This window comes from Pelophylax lessonae, assembly GCF_965119305.1.
Source record: "Pelophylax lessonae genome assembly, chromosome: 4".
In the NCBI taxonomy this organism is placed as follows: domain Eukaryota; kingdom Metazoa; phylum Chordata; class Amphibia; order Anura; family Ranidae; genus Pelophylax; species Pelophylax lessonae.
Window position 1 is genome coordinate 430,218,151 of NC_138771.1, and position 19,670 is coordinate 430,237,820.

The window sequence follows — 19,670 nt, forward strand, 5'->3', positions numbered from 1 at the left end:
AAAAACTGAAAAATAATTTTCCCCTAAAATTGGTGCTTTTTGAATAGCAGATTAGAACAGCAGTGTCTAAACGCTGTATGTCACAGTTAAATATGGAGGAAAAAATGTTTGTTTTTTTTTAAATCCAGATTAAGCAAACACATATGCACTGAGCTTGCATTAAATGGCCACTGCACGCCGCCCACCTAACAGACTGATAAACGTTTTTTGTTTTTTTTCTCCCTCCTCCTCACTGGGCTCAGGTCAGGGCAAAAAGATCGTGCACTGCACCCCCACACTACAAAATCAATGTAGATCGCTGTCTGATTAAAGAAGATTCTTCTCTCCTGTGTCCTATTCTTTCCCTGAACGCAATCTCCAGCCTGCCCCTACAATAATCTCCTATCTCTCCCTCAAATCAGCAGCATCCGGAACCTCTCCCTACAGTAGTTAGAGCAGAGTGACGTGCAGCGCTACGTGACTCCAGCTTATATAGAGGCTGGGTCACATGCTGCACTGGCCAATCACAGCCATGCCATTAGTAGGCATACTTGTGATGGCTTCTAAAGGCACACTAGTTAAACGCTTGTATATTGGCTGCCCTGCAGCTGTTGAAACCGCGCCATTAAAACCGCGCCAAAACATGAAATAAATTACCAAACAACGGACTGTATACCGAATATACAGAAAATGTTCGGGTCCATGTCCGGGTACCGAACACCCAGGGTGTTAGGGTGTTCGCTCAACCCTAATCGTGACTCATCCTTCTACATTACTGCTTGTATTGCTGCTACAATTTAGTGGATATTATTATTACTAATATATTTAAAGAAGACATGTCTAATAATAATTATGACATTCATTGTACCAGAATAATAAAAACATATAAACATTTTACTTCATTTAAATATGCCACGTCCAGGATTTTTTGTTCTGCTTTAATTTTATTCTCAATTAAACCAAATGTTTTTAAATATGTATTGTTTTTTCACATAATTAAAACATAAAAAATCAAAACATAAAGTTGCTACTGAGTGTTATCACTAGCAAACACCTATACAATGCTAAAAAAAATAAAATAATTATAAATGACCTTAAGAAGGAAACCTTGTAGTTTGTTTCCTTGTTCAGATTTGCCAAGTGTAATATTCAGAATTCAAAATAGGGGAATTGGAGAGGTTGCCTTAAAGTGACACTAAACAGTACCCTTTTTGTAAATAAATAATCCATATCCATTTACTACCAAATAGCTCTGTAATAAATGTTTTTAATTCAATATTTTTTTACTTTGTTTCTCTGCCTCCCTGTAATGCCTTCCATGAGCTCCCAAACTTCTCCTTTTTTCCCTAACTTCAGTTTTTTGAAACAAGCAGCAGCAGCAGCAAAAAAAAAAAAGATTTGGAGGAGGCTGAGAGCAACAGAAAGTACTTATGAGAGCAAAGAATACATACTATAATATATATATATATATATATATATATTTTTTTTTTTTTAAACCAGAGCTTAAAGAGGAGCTCCAGTCTCCCCCCAAAAAAATTAAAAGGCAGCAGCTACAATTACTGTAGCTGCTGACTTTTAATAAGAGGACACTTACCTGTCCAGGGATCCAGCAATGTCCGCACTCAAGCCAATTCTTTAATTGGCTTCGGGTGCAGGTGTCAACATCTTCACTAAGGGCAACCAGCAGTGAAGCCTTCAGAAGTCGCGTTGTGCTTTGTGAATGGTCCCTCTAATTTCTGGGACCTGTGTGTGTCTCAAAAGGCATGGGGAAGGAGGAGGGGCCAGACATACTCGTAGATCGCCACCACAATCTTACCTGGAAGTGGGAGCAGATACCTGTCAAAACCAGGTAGACCCCCCCCCCCCAAAAAAAACTGCCAAATGTGGCAGCGGAGGGGGGTGTATGAATTAGCAAAGCTTCCCCTTTTGGGTGGAGTTCCAATTTAATGTCACTTTAACTTACTCCATGTGTCCACATTTATTATTATCATCATTGCAATGGATAAATACTTACAGTTAGCAATGTAAATCTTTAAAAAAAAGTATCTCAAAAGTTTAAAATATCAAATACCATATCTTTTTTTGTCCCATGACCCAGATATACCATATTATTTTTTTTCACTAGCGCACAGGTGTTCTGATCTATTTTTGTTTTTACAATATATTTTTTCAGTTTATTTTTTATAAATATGTTGAACATTGTCATTCTTTTCCTATAAAACTAGTTACATTTAAAGCATGTAGTCCCACCAAGAGTATCCAGTTAAAATGATGTCACGATTGAATGTCTAATCATTATATGTAACAAAAAGGCTTGTGCTATTTTAATTCATAGATGCTGTTTTTATAAAATGTTCTGTAGATCAATAGAATTCCGGTAAATCCCCCTTTTTAAAAACAATAGCATTAAGTAAATACTCATAAATTTACTAAAATACTAATGCAAGACATTACATAAATGTTCTGTAAGCAGTTTTGCTGCAGTTCCTCAAAAAAGCTCTAAGTGGTGCTAAGTGCCTGTATATTGTAGCTTAGTACAAGGAGCTATTGCTTTCTACTAATGTGTCACAGTAGAAGCCTTCAACACAAGGCAATACAGGATTTTTACTAACTCCCCTTCAATTCACAGAAAGGAAATTGGAATTTAAACGTCAACTGTTCTATTTTGGTTTCATTAAAGGAAAGCTATACCAGCTAATATGGATATGAAGAACAATAGACAGAAACCAATGGACTGGCAGGTAGTATTCTTTCTTTGCTTCATATTTGAGCATATTTCTGCACAGATTTACTATTCAATACCTGAAGAATTGAAGCAAGGATCCTCAATAGGGAACATAGCAACAGATCTGGGGCTGAAGGCAAAGGAATTATCTTTCAGAAATTTCAATATTGTCTCAAGAGGCAAAATACAGTATTTTAGTGTTAATTTAGAAAATGGGCAACTGTATGCTGCAGAAAGAATAGACAGAGAAATGCTATGTGAGATAAGAGAAAACTGCTTGATAAGCTTTGAAGCTGTGGTTGAAAACCCTTTACAGTTGTACACAGTTAAAGTGGAAGTTCAGGATATAAATGATAACCCTCCTACTTTTTCGAAAAATATTTTTAACATAGGCATTAGTGAGGCTGCATTACCTGGTGTAAGGATCTCCTTGGGCCATGCACAGGACCCGGATTTAGGCACCAATTCTGTACAAAACTATATGATCAGTGTAAACGAATATTTTACACTAGGACAAAAAATGACTGATAATGGAATTGAATCTCCAGAACTCATTCTAGAGAAGCCTCTAGACAGAGAAAAACAAAGTATTTATGAACTGATTCTAACAGCTATAGATGGGGGACAACCTCCTAAAAGTGGCACTGCTATTATAAAAATTATAGTTCTTGATATAAATGACAACTTCCCAAGATTTAATAATGCCACTTACAAGATCAGCCTAAATGAAAATGTACCAGTTAATTCGTTGGTTCTCCAGCTAAAGGCTGAAGATGAAGATGAAGGCTCCAATGCACAAATAACATATTTATTTTGTGATATTCCACAAAGCATTTATTCAGTCTTTACAATAGATCCAGTGCATGGAGATATTAAAGTTATAGGAACTTTGGACTATGAGGTGAAAAAAAGATATGAACTAACTGTGGAAGCCAAAGATGGTGGAGGCCTTGCGAGTCTTTGTAAAGTCTCGATACTGGTTGTTGATATCAATGACAATGCTCCTGAAATAATAGTAACTTCTCTCTTATCTACAATTCCAGAGGATTCTCCTCCAGATACAGTTGTAGCTCTAATTAATGTTCATGATGTAGACAGTGGAGAGAATGGGGAGGTATTTTGTGAAGTCTCTGACATGACACCATTTAAACTAATATTATCTTCTGCTAATTATTATAAACTAATGACAACTTCAAATATTGATAGAGAGAAGAATACCCACTACAACATAACAATTAACGCTGTGGATAATGGATCACCTCAACTGTCCACCAATAAAACCTTTCAGCTTACTCTCTTAGATGTAAATGACAATGCTCCAATTTTTGAGAAATCAACTTATACTGTCTATATCCAAGAGAATAATGCACAGGGGACCTCTATACACAGAATTCATGCATCAGACTGTGATATCAATGAAAATGCTAAAATTAGTTACTCTGTCCTTAGTAATAACATTGATGGTATCCCAGTATCATCCTATGTTTCCATAAATTCAATTACTGGGATTATCTATGCCCAGAGATCATTTGACTATGAACAGTTGCGGGAGTTTCAGTTCCAGGTGATGGCCAAAGACAGTGGAAATCCTCCTCTAAGTAGTAATGTGACAGTGAAGATATGTATAGTTGATAAAAATGATAATGCTCCTAAGATCCTCTACCCCTCATCAGACACTGGAGAATTGGCATTATTTGAATTTATCCCTCGTTCTGCTGAAAAAGGTTATCTGGTGACCAAAGTGATTGCGATTGATGCTGACTCTGGACACAATGCCTGGCTTTCTTATCACTTATTACAGGTTCCTGATTCATCATTATTTATAATTGGCCAACATACTGGTGAAATCAAAGTAGGAAGAGACTTTCCAGACACAGAGTCTTTAAGACAAAAGATTGTGGTTCTTGTAAAGGACAATGGGGTTCCATCCCAATCATCAACTGTCACCTTAAGCTTAGTTGTTGCAGAAAATTTTCAGCAAGTTGTACCAGAGATAAGACGGCAACCAAATACTTCAGAATCCTCAACTAATGTGACATTCTATCTAATAGTTTTCATTGCTGTTATTTCTCTTTTTTTCATCATAACAGTGGTGATTACTTTGATTTTTAAATTTAGAAATTCTAACAGTCCAACATCTTTAGGATCTCTTGGTGCAAATGTGTACCCTCAGTTCACACTGGGATGTCCTTCTGAGATCAGTGATACAAGTCTACCTTTTCCATTCTCATATGATGTGTGTGTGACTCTTGACTCAAAGCAGAATGAAATTGCTTACTTGAAGCCAGTTCAGAATGTACCCACAGATAATCTAATTGATACAGAAGATTCAGAAATTCAAACTAATCATGCTCAACAGGTAAGGGAATATAATTTTAGATTTCATAAAAGGCATAGCATAGAAACAATAATTACATTTTAGAAGCACTGTCTTTTTAAAGAGGAAAAAAATAGAATTAAACAAACATGTACTGGCTAGAAAAAAAAATGACGGTGTTGGCTCATAAGAGGTGTTACTTTAACTCCGTATATGCTTGCCAAAAAATATTGTTTTTTTCATTGTCTAAAACTGTATAACACTCTGTTGCTAATCATGCTACTATAGAAACCTACAATTAGTAGTAAATTGTATATTGTAGTTGTAACCATATGCATTCCTTATCAAACCACCACTGTGATATTGATTCTCAGAATCTTTTTAGGTTGCTTAATTATAGAGCATAGACTTTTTATTAACCCTTTTCCCACCCATCAGCTGTATACTGTTTATATGTTCCCCAACATGTCCTATGCTGGGTATACATTTACAAAATTTCAGAGTTTCTAGCTGACACTGCATCAGGGGTCTTTCAATCTTAGCTGACACCATCGGTCCCCATTGTCAATTGGTAACCAATCAGCATGATTCCTGATCATGCGATCACTATGGTCATATGTAAGCTGGAGGCTTTATTAAAAACAATTAAAGCCTGTAGTCTGCAGATGAACACTGACACTTTCTGGCAGTATTAAAAATAAAAAAGTGCTATGCATTAGTAAACCTAAAATACAATAAACATAAAAAGGTTTAAATGTATTAGGTTTACCAATGAAAGCCTTGTAAGTGCTTAAAAATATATAAAAATCATTTGAATCATTCATTCAAATGAATCACATAGTTATTGTAGCGTTAATCAATAAAATATAACACTGCTAAATATGCTCTAAGCATCTTGAAATGAATGGCCTTTGGAAACAAACGGATTAAACTGTTCATTAAGCTTGCCATACACAAGTACATTTTCAAACCAACATCCTTATGAACATTCATAGTAAAATGCACACAAAAGTTCTCAATGTTTTGTCAATGTTTTGACAAATGTCTTCCAAAGGTTCCTAAAAAAAATAATTTTCGATTTTGGAACCTTATGCGTTGTTAGAAGTTCATATGTTTAAGAAAATGTTTTAGTGCTAATAATAATATAATAGTGTGCTATCGCAAAAAGAAAAATGTGAAAGTAAAAACCACCTGATACTCATTGATAACCTGTGATATCAAATAGCCACTAAATAGGTGGAATAAAGGATGCGCTAACTTCCCTAAGGAGCAGCACCTAGAATTCCCTGGACTATGGGAAAAAAGAAATAAAGTGTGTGTGTGTGTGTGCTAGTGCGCTTAAGTAATTTAAATTGAATCATATGTTTAAACTCAAAGCATAAAAATGAATGGTAGAAATAAAACTAAATGAATGGTAGAAATAAAACTGACCTTGTGCAGTAATTTAAGGATGTAACAAAGTGCTGAAGTGCATAAATTTGTAGACTATTAAACAACAGTGCTTAGCCACTTGCCGACCGCCCGCCGTAATATTACTGCGGCAGGACGGCTCGGCTGCGTCCAGTCACGTAGTACTACGTGACTGGAGTGCATGTGTTTAGATACAGTGGGAGGTGGGCCACGGGAGGAGTGGCAGCGATTGCCGCTGCCCTCCCGCGATCGTCCGAGAAACCAAGAGAAGGCCCGCCTGCTTATATAAACAAAGCAGGTGGATCTTCTGTCAGACAGGCAGGGAAAGATCAGCAGTTTCAGCTAAACTGCGATCTCGCTGTGCCTGTCACAGAACCCCACACAGTCAGTAAGCATTTTAGGCATACATTTAACCCCTTTGATCATCCCCAGTATTAACCCCTTCCCTGCCAGTGTCATTTATACAGTAACAGTGCATATTATTTAGCACTGATTACTGTATTAGTGTCACTGGTCCCCAAAAAGTGTCAAAAATGTCAGTTAGGGGTCCGATCTGTCTGCTGCAAGTCACAGTCCCGCTAAAAATCGCAGATCGCCGCCATTACTAATAAAATAAATAAATAAATAAAAAGTCCAAAAATCTATCCCGTACTTTGTAAACGATATAACTTTTGCGCAAACCAATTAAAATATACGTTTTTTGGGATTTTTTTTACCAAAAATATGTAGCAGAATACAAATTGGCCTAAACTGATAAAAACATGTGGAAAATATGTAAATAAACTGCGCTAACTTAAGACTAATCTATTTAGCGCTGCACTATTTTTCTTAATATTTTAATAAAAAAATTTAACTTTTAATTTTTTTATTGGGAATGTAAAGCAGAAAGTAAAAAATATGGCGTTTTTTCAAAATTGTCGCTCTTTTTTATGTTTATAGCGCAAAATCTAAAAACCGCAGAGGTGATCAAATACCACCAAAAGAAAGCTCTATTTATTGGGAAAAAAAGGACATCAATTGTATTTGGGTACAGTGTTGCACGACTGTGCAATTTTCCGTTAAATTAACGCAGTGCCGAATTGCAAAAAATGGCGTGGTCATTAAGGGGGTAAAACCTTTCCGGGGCTGAAGTGGTTAAATATTGGTGATAATAGATATATCTGAAACATAAAAATACAAAGTGCTTGGTGCATTAAAATGAATGTGTCTGTGACACCAGTGGATCCTGTGACACATACAGCATCTGGATAATCAGGAAATATAGTATGTCTTATGGTGTGTCTTATTTAAAGTGCATTTGAAAAGATCTCAAAGTTCTGGAGTTGTTAATTATAAATGGTAGCTCAAATGAATTGGTGCTGACTGGGTTTCACACCCAAATGTTATATGGTGCTGAATGCAACCCCCAGGCGTCCACACACAAGTGTCAGATGGCAGCTTACCAGAACGGCGTTTAAATCAGCATGGATATCAGGAGCCTCATAGGAGAGATAACCCCACTCGAAGAAAAGGATTCCTTCCAGCGACAATACCCCTTCAGAATGATCCACTAACCAGAGGAAAGTACTGGAGTTTTGGAATGATATACCAAAAGGACAAAACGCTTCCTCTAACCCAAATAGGTCTCCAATGCGTTTCCGTGATTACCCGGTTTAGCATGAAAATCAGTGTGATTGAAGGAAGGATTTAATAGAGATCCTGCGAGCAACCTCAAGGTACTAAATAAATGAGCTATCTGCTGCAGACACTCCACTTCTCATAACAGTGTAAACACATTTGAATAAATAAACAGTGCTGCACAAATAAAAGAATAAAAATGGTCATAAAACTTACAACGTGTGAAAAATTGGCATATAAAACCAAGAAAAATATTATCAGAGTGAAATAGTATATAACATTAAAGTGCCAATAGTGCCAATATAAATATATAAAATCACATAAAAGTGCAAAAATTACAAAGAAAGTCCAGTGAAAATCGTGAATAATAGTGCTGAAAAATATTAATAAATATAGTCCACAGAAGTGGTAATTCCACCAATGTTAAGTGATCTGGGCTCCCAGGGACAAGTGACCAGAGTGTCACAGCAGACAGCCAGCCGTGCACCCCCTTGTGAGTAGGTGCTCACCTGAGGTCTCTATTAAAAATCGCATCGGTAAGAAGATCCTAAAAGATCATCCACCCGTATCCTCATGGTTCCTCTCATCCACCGTAATTAAGCCTGGCTTGTAGTATCACTCAGTGCAGCATTTATATGAAAACAAGAAACTTATTATAGTGCATGAAATCCTTAAAAACGTTTTTATTCAGATAGAAGTAAATGGTCTCACTCACATGTGTGGGTGCATGATATGCACATAAAACGATCGCATCAATAAACAATACAATACGTGATGGCAGAAATTGTGGTGGTATAGCGAGAGAGACCGTTCAATGCTGCCTTTAGTTCACAGCGTGTTCTGGCAGCCGACAGTCTCACTGAACAGGGGGATATAATCATATCCCCCTGAGGAAGACATGTGGCCCCTTGTGTCGTCACACGTAGGGGAGGGGCAAGGACGGACGGAGCGTTTTGCCGTTGTTCGATGAGACTGTTAAGAGGTGAGAAAGTTAAGAAGTTAACCACTTGCCGACCGCCGCACGCCGATCTACGTCGGCGGTCAGCCCCTCACAGGCAAAGTGACGTAGGGCTACGTCACTAGCTTGTGAGGGTCTAGGGAGCGAGCGCGCGCCGCCGGAGGCGCGCTAACGCTCCCGCGTGGTCACGGACCCCCCCGCGCATGTGACCGGCGGACCCCATGTCCGCCGGCCACTCTGCGATCGGCGGGGGAGAGGGAGAAAGTCAGGCAGCTTGTGTAAACAAGCTGCCTGTCATTCTCCCCTCTGTATGAGAGCTGATCATATGGATCTACTATGTAGATCCGTTGATCACTCTGCATACAGCTGAAGCCACAGCCAATCACAGTTAGAATCACGCCCCTAGGGACACACACAGCCCCTCCCTCTCAAATAAAGTTAACCCCTTCACTACCAGTGTATTTTTACAGTAACAGTGCATATATATAGCACTGATTACTGTAGAAATGTCACTGGTAACCCCAAAAGTGTCAAAAATGTCAGTCAAGGGTCAGATCTGTCCGCCGCAATGTCGCAGTACCGCAAAAAGAATCGCAGATTGCCGCCATTACGCGTTAAAAAAAAAAACAACAAAAATGACAAAAATCTTTCCCTTAGTCAGTAAACGCAATAACTTTTGCGCAAAATACGCTTTTTGCGATTTTTTTTACCAAACATAGGTAGCATAAAACAAATTGGCCGAAAATGTTAAAAAATTTTGATTTTTACATTTTTTTGGGGGGGAATTTCATATAAAAAAAAGGGGAAAAATATTGCTATTTTTGCAAAATTGACGCTCTTTTTTTGTTTATAGCGCGTGATCAAAAAATCGCACAGGTGATCAAATACCGCCAAAAGAAAGCTCTGTTTGTGGGAAAAAAAGGACGCCAAATTCGTTTAGGTACAGCGTCGCACGACCGCGCAATTGTCCGTTAAAGTCACGCAGTGCCGAATCGCAAAATACCCCCTGGTCGTTTAGCAGCCAAATCCTCCGGGGCTTAAGTGGTTAACATTTAAGCATGTGGCTGAATGGATAAAGGACTTTAATGATTTAAATAAGAGGAGAACTATCGCTCTCCTAAGCTCTGCTATTGTGAACATTGTTTTGAATTTTATTCAATATTTGATTTTGTGTGGACAATGGAAGCATGGGTATATAATTCTTTTTTTCAGATCCTCAGAGAGTTCTTTGCCATGAGGTGCCATGTTGAACTTCCAGTGACGAGTATGAGGGAGTGAGAGCGATAAAACCAAATTTACCACACCTGCTCCCCATTCACACCTGTGACCTTGTAACACTAAGGAGTCACATGACACCGGGGAGGGAAAATGGCTAATTGGGCCCAATTTGGACATTTTAACTTAGGGGTGTACTCACTTTTGTTGACAGCAGTTTAGATATTAATGGCTGTGTGTTGAGTTATTTTGAGGGGACAGCAAATTTACAGTGCTATACAAGCTGTAAACTCACTCACAGCCATGCACAGATTATGCAGTTCTATTCCTGCATGGTATGTGCAATAAAAAACAGCAGTTAGACATTCCAAAACCCTTAAAGAGAATCACGTTTTTATTTTAGTTGGAGTTTACCTGATGTATGTTTGGTCCTAAACTTTGTAGTAAACCATCTTTGTTAAATAGTAAATTCTTTGCCCATTCTTAGTCTGTGGATGACATCAATGTATAATGTGGATTCATAGATATATGGATTTGTTTGTTTAAATATGATCGATACTTTGGCATATGCACATATTCTAAAAAAAAATCTGGCTCATTATGCATGGCAGTTTTATAATTTTCCTAGACTATTGTAACGCTCCTGCGTTTTATGTATGATGTGGATTTTCAGCTGCAGAAATATTCCACTTCAGTAGTCATGTAGAGAAACGCTGAGACACCAATCCCAACTCTCAATGACTCATCATGTGTGGATGATCTCAATTCAGCAAGTAAATACACACACTCAATAAGATGTTTCCTAGAGTGACTTATGTATATAGTAACACAGTGATGATAGGCTGAAGAGACAGGTTGGGTAGAGATGGTAGATGACAGACACTTGAAAGGAAATGTTCTTGAAAGTAAGATAGTAGCAGATGGGATGCAGATAGGTTTAGCAATCATGTATGGTAGCAGATGACAGAGTAGCAGGTGGACATACAAGAGAGATCAACCCAGTGCAAGAACAGGTGGTAGTAGGCTCAAGAGCTAGCAATCTTAGATAATGCAGATGTAGTAATAGTCCTTAGTATGCAGAGCTAGATAGTGTAAGCTTTAGTATGAAAGTTATAGAGGTTTCCCCTGTGGGGTACTTATCACTAATAGCAATGTAGCAGAGGAGAGGTTTGGCAAGAGCGGATGATCCGGTAGCGGGATACAGGGATCAGCGCAGCGTGGTTCCGACAGCGAGGTATGCTTGCAAGCATGAGAGCTTCAAGACAGGTTAGCATCAAGGCACAAAGCAGTTTGAACGAACACATGTGAGTGAGAGCCGGCGATCTAAATAGCCATCCAGTCCGGCGCTCAGTGATGACAGCATCAGTCTTAAAGGTGTATGCGCACCTTACCAAAAGAGAATGGTGGGGCGCATACACTTATGAAAGAGTAATTAGGGTACCCAAAGGTACCAGAACATTACAGTACCCCCCCCTTAAGGCCGGCTCCTGAAGGCCTCTGGAGCTGGTTTGTCTGGGTACTTCGCATGAAAATTGCGGATTAATCTAGAGGCATGTATGTCAGAGGTGTTTAGCCAGGTGTCGTCTTGGGGCCCATAGTTCTTCCATCGAACCAAGTACTGAAGTCTTCCTCTGTGGATACGAGAATCCAGAATCTCTTTTATCTCATATTCTTCTCCACCTTCAACTTGTACAGGAGGAGGAGGTGGGATAGTAGGCCTTATTCCTTGGTCAGGAACATGGGGCTTCAGTAGCGACACATGGAAAATGGGATGTATTTTGAGGTCTATTGGCAATGTAAGCTGTACTGCAGCTTTTCCAATAAGTTTCTTGATTGGGAAAGGTCCCAAGAACAGAGGTCCAAGCTTTTTGCTAGGGATTTTCAGTCTTAAATTTTTTGTTGAGAGCCAAACGAGGTCCCCGATAGCGTACTGAGGAGAAGGTCTTCTGCGAAGATCATAGTACTTCTTTTGTTGACTATGAGCGTGTGCAATGGTAGTATTAAGCAAACCCAGAGAGTCCTTTATTTGGGTAAGATAGTCTGAAGCTACTGGGTTATTTGAAGGAAGGATGCGTGGTGGAAGAATAGAGGGATGAAACCCATAGTTCAAGTAGAACGGACTCTGCTTGGTCGTACTGTGGGTTGCGTTGTTGTAGGCAAATTCTGCCAGAGGGAGAAGATCCACCCAATCATCCTGTTGGTAAGAAGTGTAACAACGTAAATATTGCTCGATGCATTGGTTGACTCTTTCAGTCTGTCCGTTGGTCTGCGGATGGTAAGGAGAAGTGAGCTTCCGCTCGATCCGTAGTATGTGACATAGTTCTTGCCAGAACTTGGAAATAAATTGTGATCCACGGTCAGACAGAAGAGTTTTTGGGATACCATGTAACTTAAAGACATGTTTCATCAGGAGTTCTGCCGTTTGTTTGGACGAAGGTAGTCTGCGAATAGCAATGAAATGTGCCATTTTTGTCAGATGGTCCACTGACACTAAGATGGTATTAAATCCTTTGGAAGGAGGCAATTCCACTATAAAGTCCAAGGACACAACTTCCCATGGAGTTTGGGGTATTGGTAGACTGCATAGTAGACCGGATGGTCTCGTAGTGTCAATTTTGGACCTGGCACAGACATTGCATGAAGAGACGAATTTTTGTATAGATGTTTTCATGTCAGGCCACCAGAATTGCCTGGTAATCAGATTAAGAGTCTTTGTCATACCCATATGTCCTGCCATAGGCACATCATGCGATAATTCCAAGATCTTGGTGCGTATGGTAGGTGGTATGTAAAGTTTGTCGTTGTAGTAGAGGAAGCCTTCTGCATCAGTATTTAGTTGTGGTGGGGGTGAATCCAAACTTATACCATGCAAAACCTCTTCCTTCAAGGAACGGACAACTCCAATAATGCGTTTGTGAGGTATTATAGGAACGGAAGGGATTTCAAAGTAGTTTTCTTCAGTTAGTCGTGATAGTGCATCCGCCTTTTTGTTCTTATCTGCAGGTGTGTAGGTCACTAGGAAGTTAAACCTTAGAAAGAATAGTGACCATCGTACCTGTCGGTGTGAGAGAGTTTTGTTAGTCTGAAGATATTGGAGATTTTTATGGTCCGTGTATATAAGTATTGGTAATTGGGTGCCTTCGAGTAGATGTCGCCAATTCTCCAGAGCCAATTTTATAGCAAGCAGTTCCTTTTCACCCACGGGGTAATTTATCTCTGGACTGCTTAGGGATTTAGAAAAAAAGGCGACTGGATGAAGTGGTGAAGTGTGAGTTGGTCGTTGGGAGAGTGTTGCTCCTACTGCCATGTTTGACGCATCTACTTCCAGAATGTATTGGAGGGATGGGTCTGGATGGCATAGTATGGGAGCAGAAGTAAACCTTGTCTTTAACAGGTGAAAAGCTTTATTTGCTTCATCTGACCATTTGAATGGTTTTTTAATGCTAGTGAGCTGTGTGAGGGGTCTCACAATGGCAGAGAAGTTTCTAATGAACTTCCTGTAGAAATTCGAAAATCCAAGGAATCGCTGTAGCGCCTTGCGTGTGGTTGGTGTAGGCCAATCCTGAATGCAGGATATCTTACTCATGTCCATCTCAAATCTTGTTTTGGATATGATGTAGCCTAGAAACAGTACCTCTTCTTTATGAAACAAGCATTTTTCCAGTTTCACATAAAGGTTGTGTGCAAGCAATCTCGATAATACTAGTCTTACATGTCTTATGTGTTCAGACAGGGATCGTGAATATATAAGTATATCGTCCAGATATACCACAACACAGACATCTAGTAAGTCTCTGAAAATATCGTTTATAAATCGTTGAAAAACTGCAGGGGCGTTGCATAGCCCGAATGGCATTACAAGATATTCGAACAATCCGTATCTGGTTCTGAATGCAGTCTTCCACTCGTGTTCATCACGGATTCGAATGAGATTGTATGCTCCTTTCAGGTCCAATTTTGAAAAATAGGTAGCTCCACGCACCTGCTCAATGAGCTCAGGGATAAGCGGTAGAGGATAGCGATCTTTTATTGTAATAGCATTCAATTGCCTATAGTCGATGATAGGCCTGAGACTTGAGTCCTTATTGCGGACAAAAAAGAGTCCTGCTGCTGTGGAAGAAGTGGAAGGTCTAATAAAACCTTTTTCCAAATTCTCATCCAAATAGTCTTTGAGATGGGAAAGTTCATCCTGTGAAAGAGGATAAACATGACCGAACGGCAATTTGCTATTTGGGAGTAGATCAATGCTACAATCATAGTCTCGATGGTGAGGTAGTGCTTGAGCATTTTTCTCAAGAAAAACCTCAGAGAGATCCTGATAACATAGTGGTGCAATCTCATCTGTCACCACAGACAGGATCTTCCCGAAAGACGGGAGGTTACACGTACCCTCGCAATAGCAAGAGAGGAAGGTCAGGGTCCGTTCCTTCCAATCTATGGTTGGTTGATGTGTGTGCAACCAGGGAAGTCCCAAAACAATGGGAAAGTGGGGTGAAGGTATTAGATCGAAGGTAGTGGTCTCCATATGAGACCCGTTAGTAGTGACTAGGAGTGCCTGTGTCTGATCAGTGATCGGACCAGAGGATAAATTAACACCGTTAATAAGACTCACTGAGACAGGTTTAAGTTTAGAAATAATAGGAACTTTATTTAAAGCAGCAAAACGTATTTCAATATAATTTCCACAAGATCCTGTGTCAATCATGGCCTTAGTAGTAATCCTGTTCTGGTCCCACTGTAATGTTAAGCAAACAGAAAGGTAAGGGTTAGTGATTGAAGTTGTCAATCCCCCTAGGAGGACATGTGAACACTCACCCTTCTTTTTGTAGACTAGGGGACAGACGTTTATCTTGTGATCCGGGGATGCACAGTACAAGCAGAGATTACCAGATCGTCTTCTGGCTCTTTCCATAGTTGATAGAGGTGGGCGTATGGTTCCTACCTCCATAGGAACGGGGTCAACAGCCGAAATCCGTGAAGACCAGGATAATGGCATTCCCATTTTCTCAGCCTTTCTTTCTCGTAGTCTTCTATCTATGGTGATACTGAGTTGTATCAATGCATCCAGGGTTTTTGGCAGATCCGCTCGGGCGAGCTCGTCTTTAATGGCCTCTGATAGGCCAAGCCTAAATTGGGATTTCAGAGATGCATCATTCCATTCTGAATAAAGGGTCCATCTCTTGAATTCTGCGACAAAGTCTTCTATAGGTCTCCCACCTTGTTTCAAGGATCTTAATTGAAGATCGGCAGTACTCTGCCTATTGGGATCATCATATAGGCTAGTGAGTTCTGCTAGGAACAAGGCATAGGAGTTGAGAAGCTGGTCGCTTTTCTCAAAAAGAGAGTCTGCCCAGGCCCGAGGATCGCCTGTTAGGTAAGAAATAATAGTACAAACCTTAATGTGATCAGTAAGGTAGGTACGGGGTTTTAGCAAGAAAAGTAACTCACATGCGTTTTTAAATTCGCGAAATTTTTTGCGATCGCCTGTAAATACCAAAGGAGGATTTATTTTGGGTTCAGGGGACTGAGCAGTGGTAAGTTGTGTCAGTCTAATTACCTGCTGCGACAGAGCCTGATTGTCTTCTTTTAATTCAGCAAGTGCGTGTATTAACGCAGGTACTTGCTGTTTTAATTGTGTCATCTGAGTGGTTATTTCTGCTGAATCCATTTGTGGTTCGTTCAATCTGTAACGCTCCTGCGTTTTATGTATGATGTGGATTTTCAGCTGCAGAAATATTCCACTTCAGTAGTCATGTAGAGAAACGCTGAGACACCAATCCCAACTCTCAATGACTCATCATGTGTGGATGATCTCAATTCAGCAAGTAAATACACACACTCAATAAGATGTTTCCTAGAGTGACTTATGTATATAGTAACACAGTGATGATAGGCTGAAGAGACAGGTTGGGTAGAGATGGTAGATGACAGACACTTGAAAGGAAATGTTCTTGAAAGTAAGATAGTAGCAGATGGGATGCAGATAGGTTTAGCAATCATGTATGGTAGCAGATGACAGAGTAGCAGGTGGACATACAAGAGAGATCAACCCAGTGCAAGAACAGGTGGTAGTAGGCTCAAGAGCTAGCAATCTTAGATAATGCAGATGTAGTAATAGTCCTTAGTATGCAGAGCTAGATAGTGTAAGCTTTAGTATGAAAGTTATAGAGGTTTCCCCTGTGGGGTACTTATCACTAATAGCAATGTAGCAGAGGAGAGGTTTGGCAAGAGCGGATGATCCGGTAGCGGGATACAGGGATCAGCGCAGCGTGGTTCCGACAGCGAGGTATGCTTGCAAGCATGAGAGCTTCAAGACAGGTTAGCATCAAGGCACAAAGCAGTTTGAACGAACACATGTGAGTGAGAGCCGGCGATCTAAATAGCCATCCAGTCCGGCGCTCAGTGATGACAGCATCAGTCTTAAAGGTGTATGCGCACCTTACCAAAAGAGAATGGTGGGGCGCATACACTTATGAAAGAGTAATTAGGGTACCCAAAGGTACCAGAACATTACAACTATATTATATAAATAAGATAATTTCTATAGTTGACTTCACAATGCTAAAGTTAGTCTTGAGATCCTAATAATCTTTTATTGCAAACCCAACCCAGAAATATAGGTTGATTTACTTAAGGTACAACAATTATAATTGGGTTACATTGCTGCCTTTATCATCATTTGTCAAAAAGCTCATTGATAGGTTTTTACTGTTGCTATACCATCTTTTGTTTTTCTTTTTTCTTTCACCTTTAAGACCAGCTCTTTGACTAGAAATGGATATCTTTGAGTATAGATCCTCCCATAGTATCTTAGTAGATGATATCTTTACCTCTATAGGGGAACCCCCGTAACGATATGGATGGCATCTTCCTAAAACTGAAAAACATATTGACCACTGAAATGCATGCCAAATGGGATATCATTTTATTGGAAAAATATGTATCTGAACAAATGGTACCTAGAAGTCTCCGTTGGGAATTGGCCCCTTATTATGAGGATTCCGAAACGGATGACTAGTACACTTTTTTCAATGAAGCTGGTGTTTCCCTTTTGAGATTTCTTTTGGCCAGAAAGAAAAAGAAACTAGAGGGTATAGATGCGGAGGTCACTACTCTCAAAACAAAACTAGACCCTTTTAGTAAACAAGAAAACTACAGATTGAAATCTGAAGATTTAAAGAAATATTTGGAAAAGGAGGAGTCTGACCAAAGAAACAAAAAGCGTAAAAAGTATTTGAGAGATCTGGAGGACTATAAAACCAAAAAAGTTTTTAAGTGGCAGTCCAGATTGGAGTCTAACAGAGTTGAGCCTCTGCCCCTTTTGAGTCAGACTCCGGCCACTGCATCTAATTCCCGTCTCCCTCTTACCCCGAGACCCTATGACTCCGTGGCTCGTGGAGGGGCCTTTGAGGGAAGTAAACCTCGGGGAAAGGGGAAACCTGGCCGTGGAAAATCGGGCCGTGGTAGACGTGGTGGTGGCCGTCCTCCGTATGTCTCTCAAACTTACAATCATAACCAATTTGAACCTTTGTATGGTTATGAGGACCAGGTGGATAATAGATATATTACCCACTATCCAAATGAACCTTCTCAAAGGGGCTATAACAACTATCCCCGAGGGGGGAGGGGTTCTGAATACCGTGACTCACCCAATTGGAGGGATAGGGGTCCAGATACCTTTGAAGGTCCCTCCACTAGTGGGTACAGTAGCGAGAATCGAAATTTTTTTCCCAGGGACCAGCCCAGACCAAAAAGGGCCATAGAGCCAAACGAGGGTGCAGAGGGGGGAGGAAACTTTGACCCAAAAAGGCGAAAAGTGTAGATGACGCTGGAATTTTCAACTTGAGTGGGGCTCCTCTTTCTAGTGAAGAGAAGCTGGTACTTAGTAAGGGACTCAAGTTCGTCCCTCCTCGCTCTCTCAACAAGTTTGATTTATTTGTTGATGTGCAAAAATTTGTCCGTAAGCTGAATGTCCAGCGTCATCTCATTTCCAATCCTATGCAATCAGGAGCCTCTAGTTCTAGTGATTACCAGCATACATCACTTAGGAACGCTTCTCTCTTTAACCCCCCTGGGGCTCTCGCCCCTTCTTTGGGAGTGTTTAAAGAGGTAGTAAGTGCCGATTTAGATCGGATGCTTATTCCCAGACCCCAGTTGGATAAGGATTTCAATACAGGTCTTGATTCTCTGAAAAACAGGCGTGATATAGTTGTACGTCCCGCCGATAAGGGAGGTGGGATAGTGGTTATGGGTAAGGATGCTTACCACAGTGAAATGGTGAACATCCTCTCTGATACCGCCACCTACACTCCCTTACGAGGAAATCCCACACGGAAGTTTAAATCCACCTTGGTAACATTGGTGGAGGACGGCTTTAAGAGGGGTATTTTAAATAAAAAGGAGAAGGCATTTTTGGTCCCTGTGGCTCCCAGGGTACCAATCATGTACATTTTACCCAAGATTCATAAGAATCCAGTCCAGCCTCCTGGTAGGCCTATAATCAGTGGCCTGGACTCGGTGACTTCCCGTGTGGGGAAATATGTGGATTTTTTCCTTCAACCACTTGTGTCCAATATGCCCTCATATCTGAAGGACACAACACAAGTAATTAACATTCTGAAGGAGGTGGTATGGGAACAGGGATGTCTTTTGGTCACTGCCGATGTGACATCCCTGTATACTATCATTTCCCACTCGGACGGTATGGAAGCCGTTAGCCACTATTTATCTAGGGATTCTTTTTTACCAGGCATACAGCAGGATTTCATTTTATGTTTGTTAAATTTTTCCATGAAACACAATTATTGCTGGTATGGGGGCCAGTATTACCTCCAACAGAGGGGTGTGGCCATGAGGGCCAAATTTGCGCCCTCCATGGCCAACCTTTTCATGGCCAAATGGGAGGATGACGTCGTCTATTCGGGAAGTTTTCCCGAGCTCCTCCTATGGAGGCGTTATATAGACGACGTCTTCCTCCTATGGAAGGGCGACCTTTCCTCTTTGGATTCCTTCATGTGTACCCTTAATTCCAACAATAAGGGTATAGAACTAAAATATGAGTCCAGCGAGATGGAGATCAGTTTTTTGGACTTACGCATTAGAGTGGAGGGAAGTAATCTGATCACTTCCACCCACTTCAAGGAGACCGATCGTAACGGCTATATTGATTTGGACAGCTGTCATCATCGCCCTTGGCTCAAGGGGGTGCCTAAGAGCCAATTTAGGCGCATCAGGAGAAATTGTACCAAATTGGATGATTACTGGAGTGAGGTGGAATTATTGAAATCACGATTTTCTTCTAGAGGTTACAGTTTGGAGGAATTGGATACCATTGCCGCTGAAGTAGGTTCTTTGGATCGTGAACATATTTTGAATCCTTCCTCCAAACCTGTGATCCCTGAAGACCACTCTAGAAAGCCTAGGGCTCCTCCTAAGTTTACCTTTTTCAC

At 40.3% G+C, this 19,670-nt stretch overlaps 1 protein-coding gene across 8 annotated transcripts in view; it reads left to right on the plus strand.

The window, feature by feature from the left end:
* LOC309553369 (protocadherin gamma-C5-like) overlaps positions 1-19,670 on the plus strand; it is a 764,755-nt gene that overhangs the window by 301,810 nt on the left and 443,275 nt on the right. Inside the window, exon 1 of one of the 8 annotated variants that reach the window (XM_082254519.1) lies at positions 2,587-5,063. The exons of the other annotated variants lie outside the window; for them this stretch is intronic. Coding sequence (XP_082110645.1) covers positions 2,679-5,063 — 2,385 coding nt within the window. The 5' untranslated portion in view covers positions 2,587-2,678. Of the gene's footprint in view, positions 1-2,586; positions 5,064-19,670 lie in introns of those variants that run through there. 8 annotated transcript variants of the gene reach the window in all.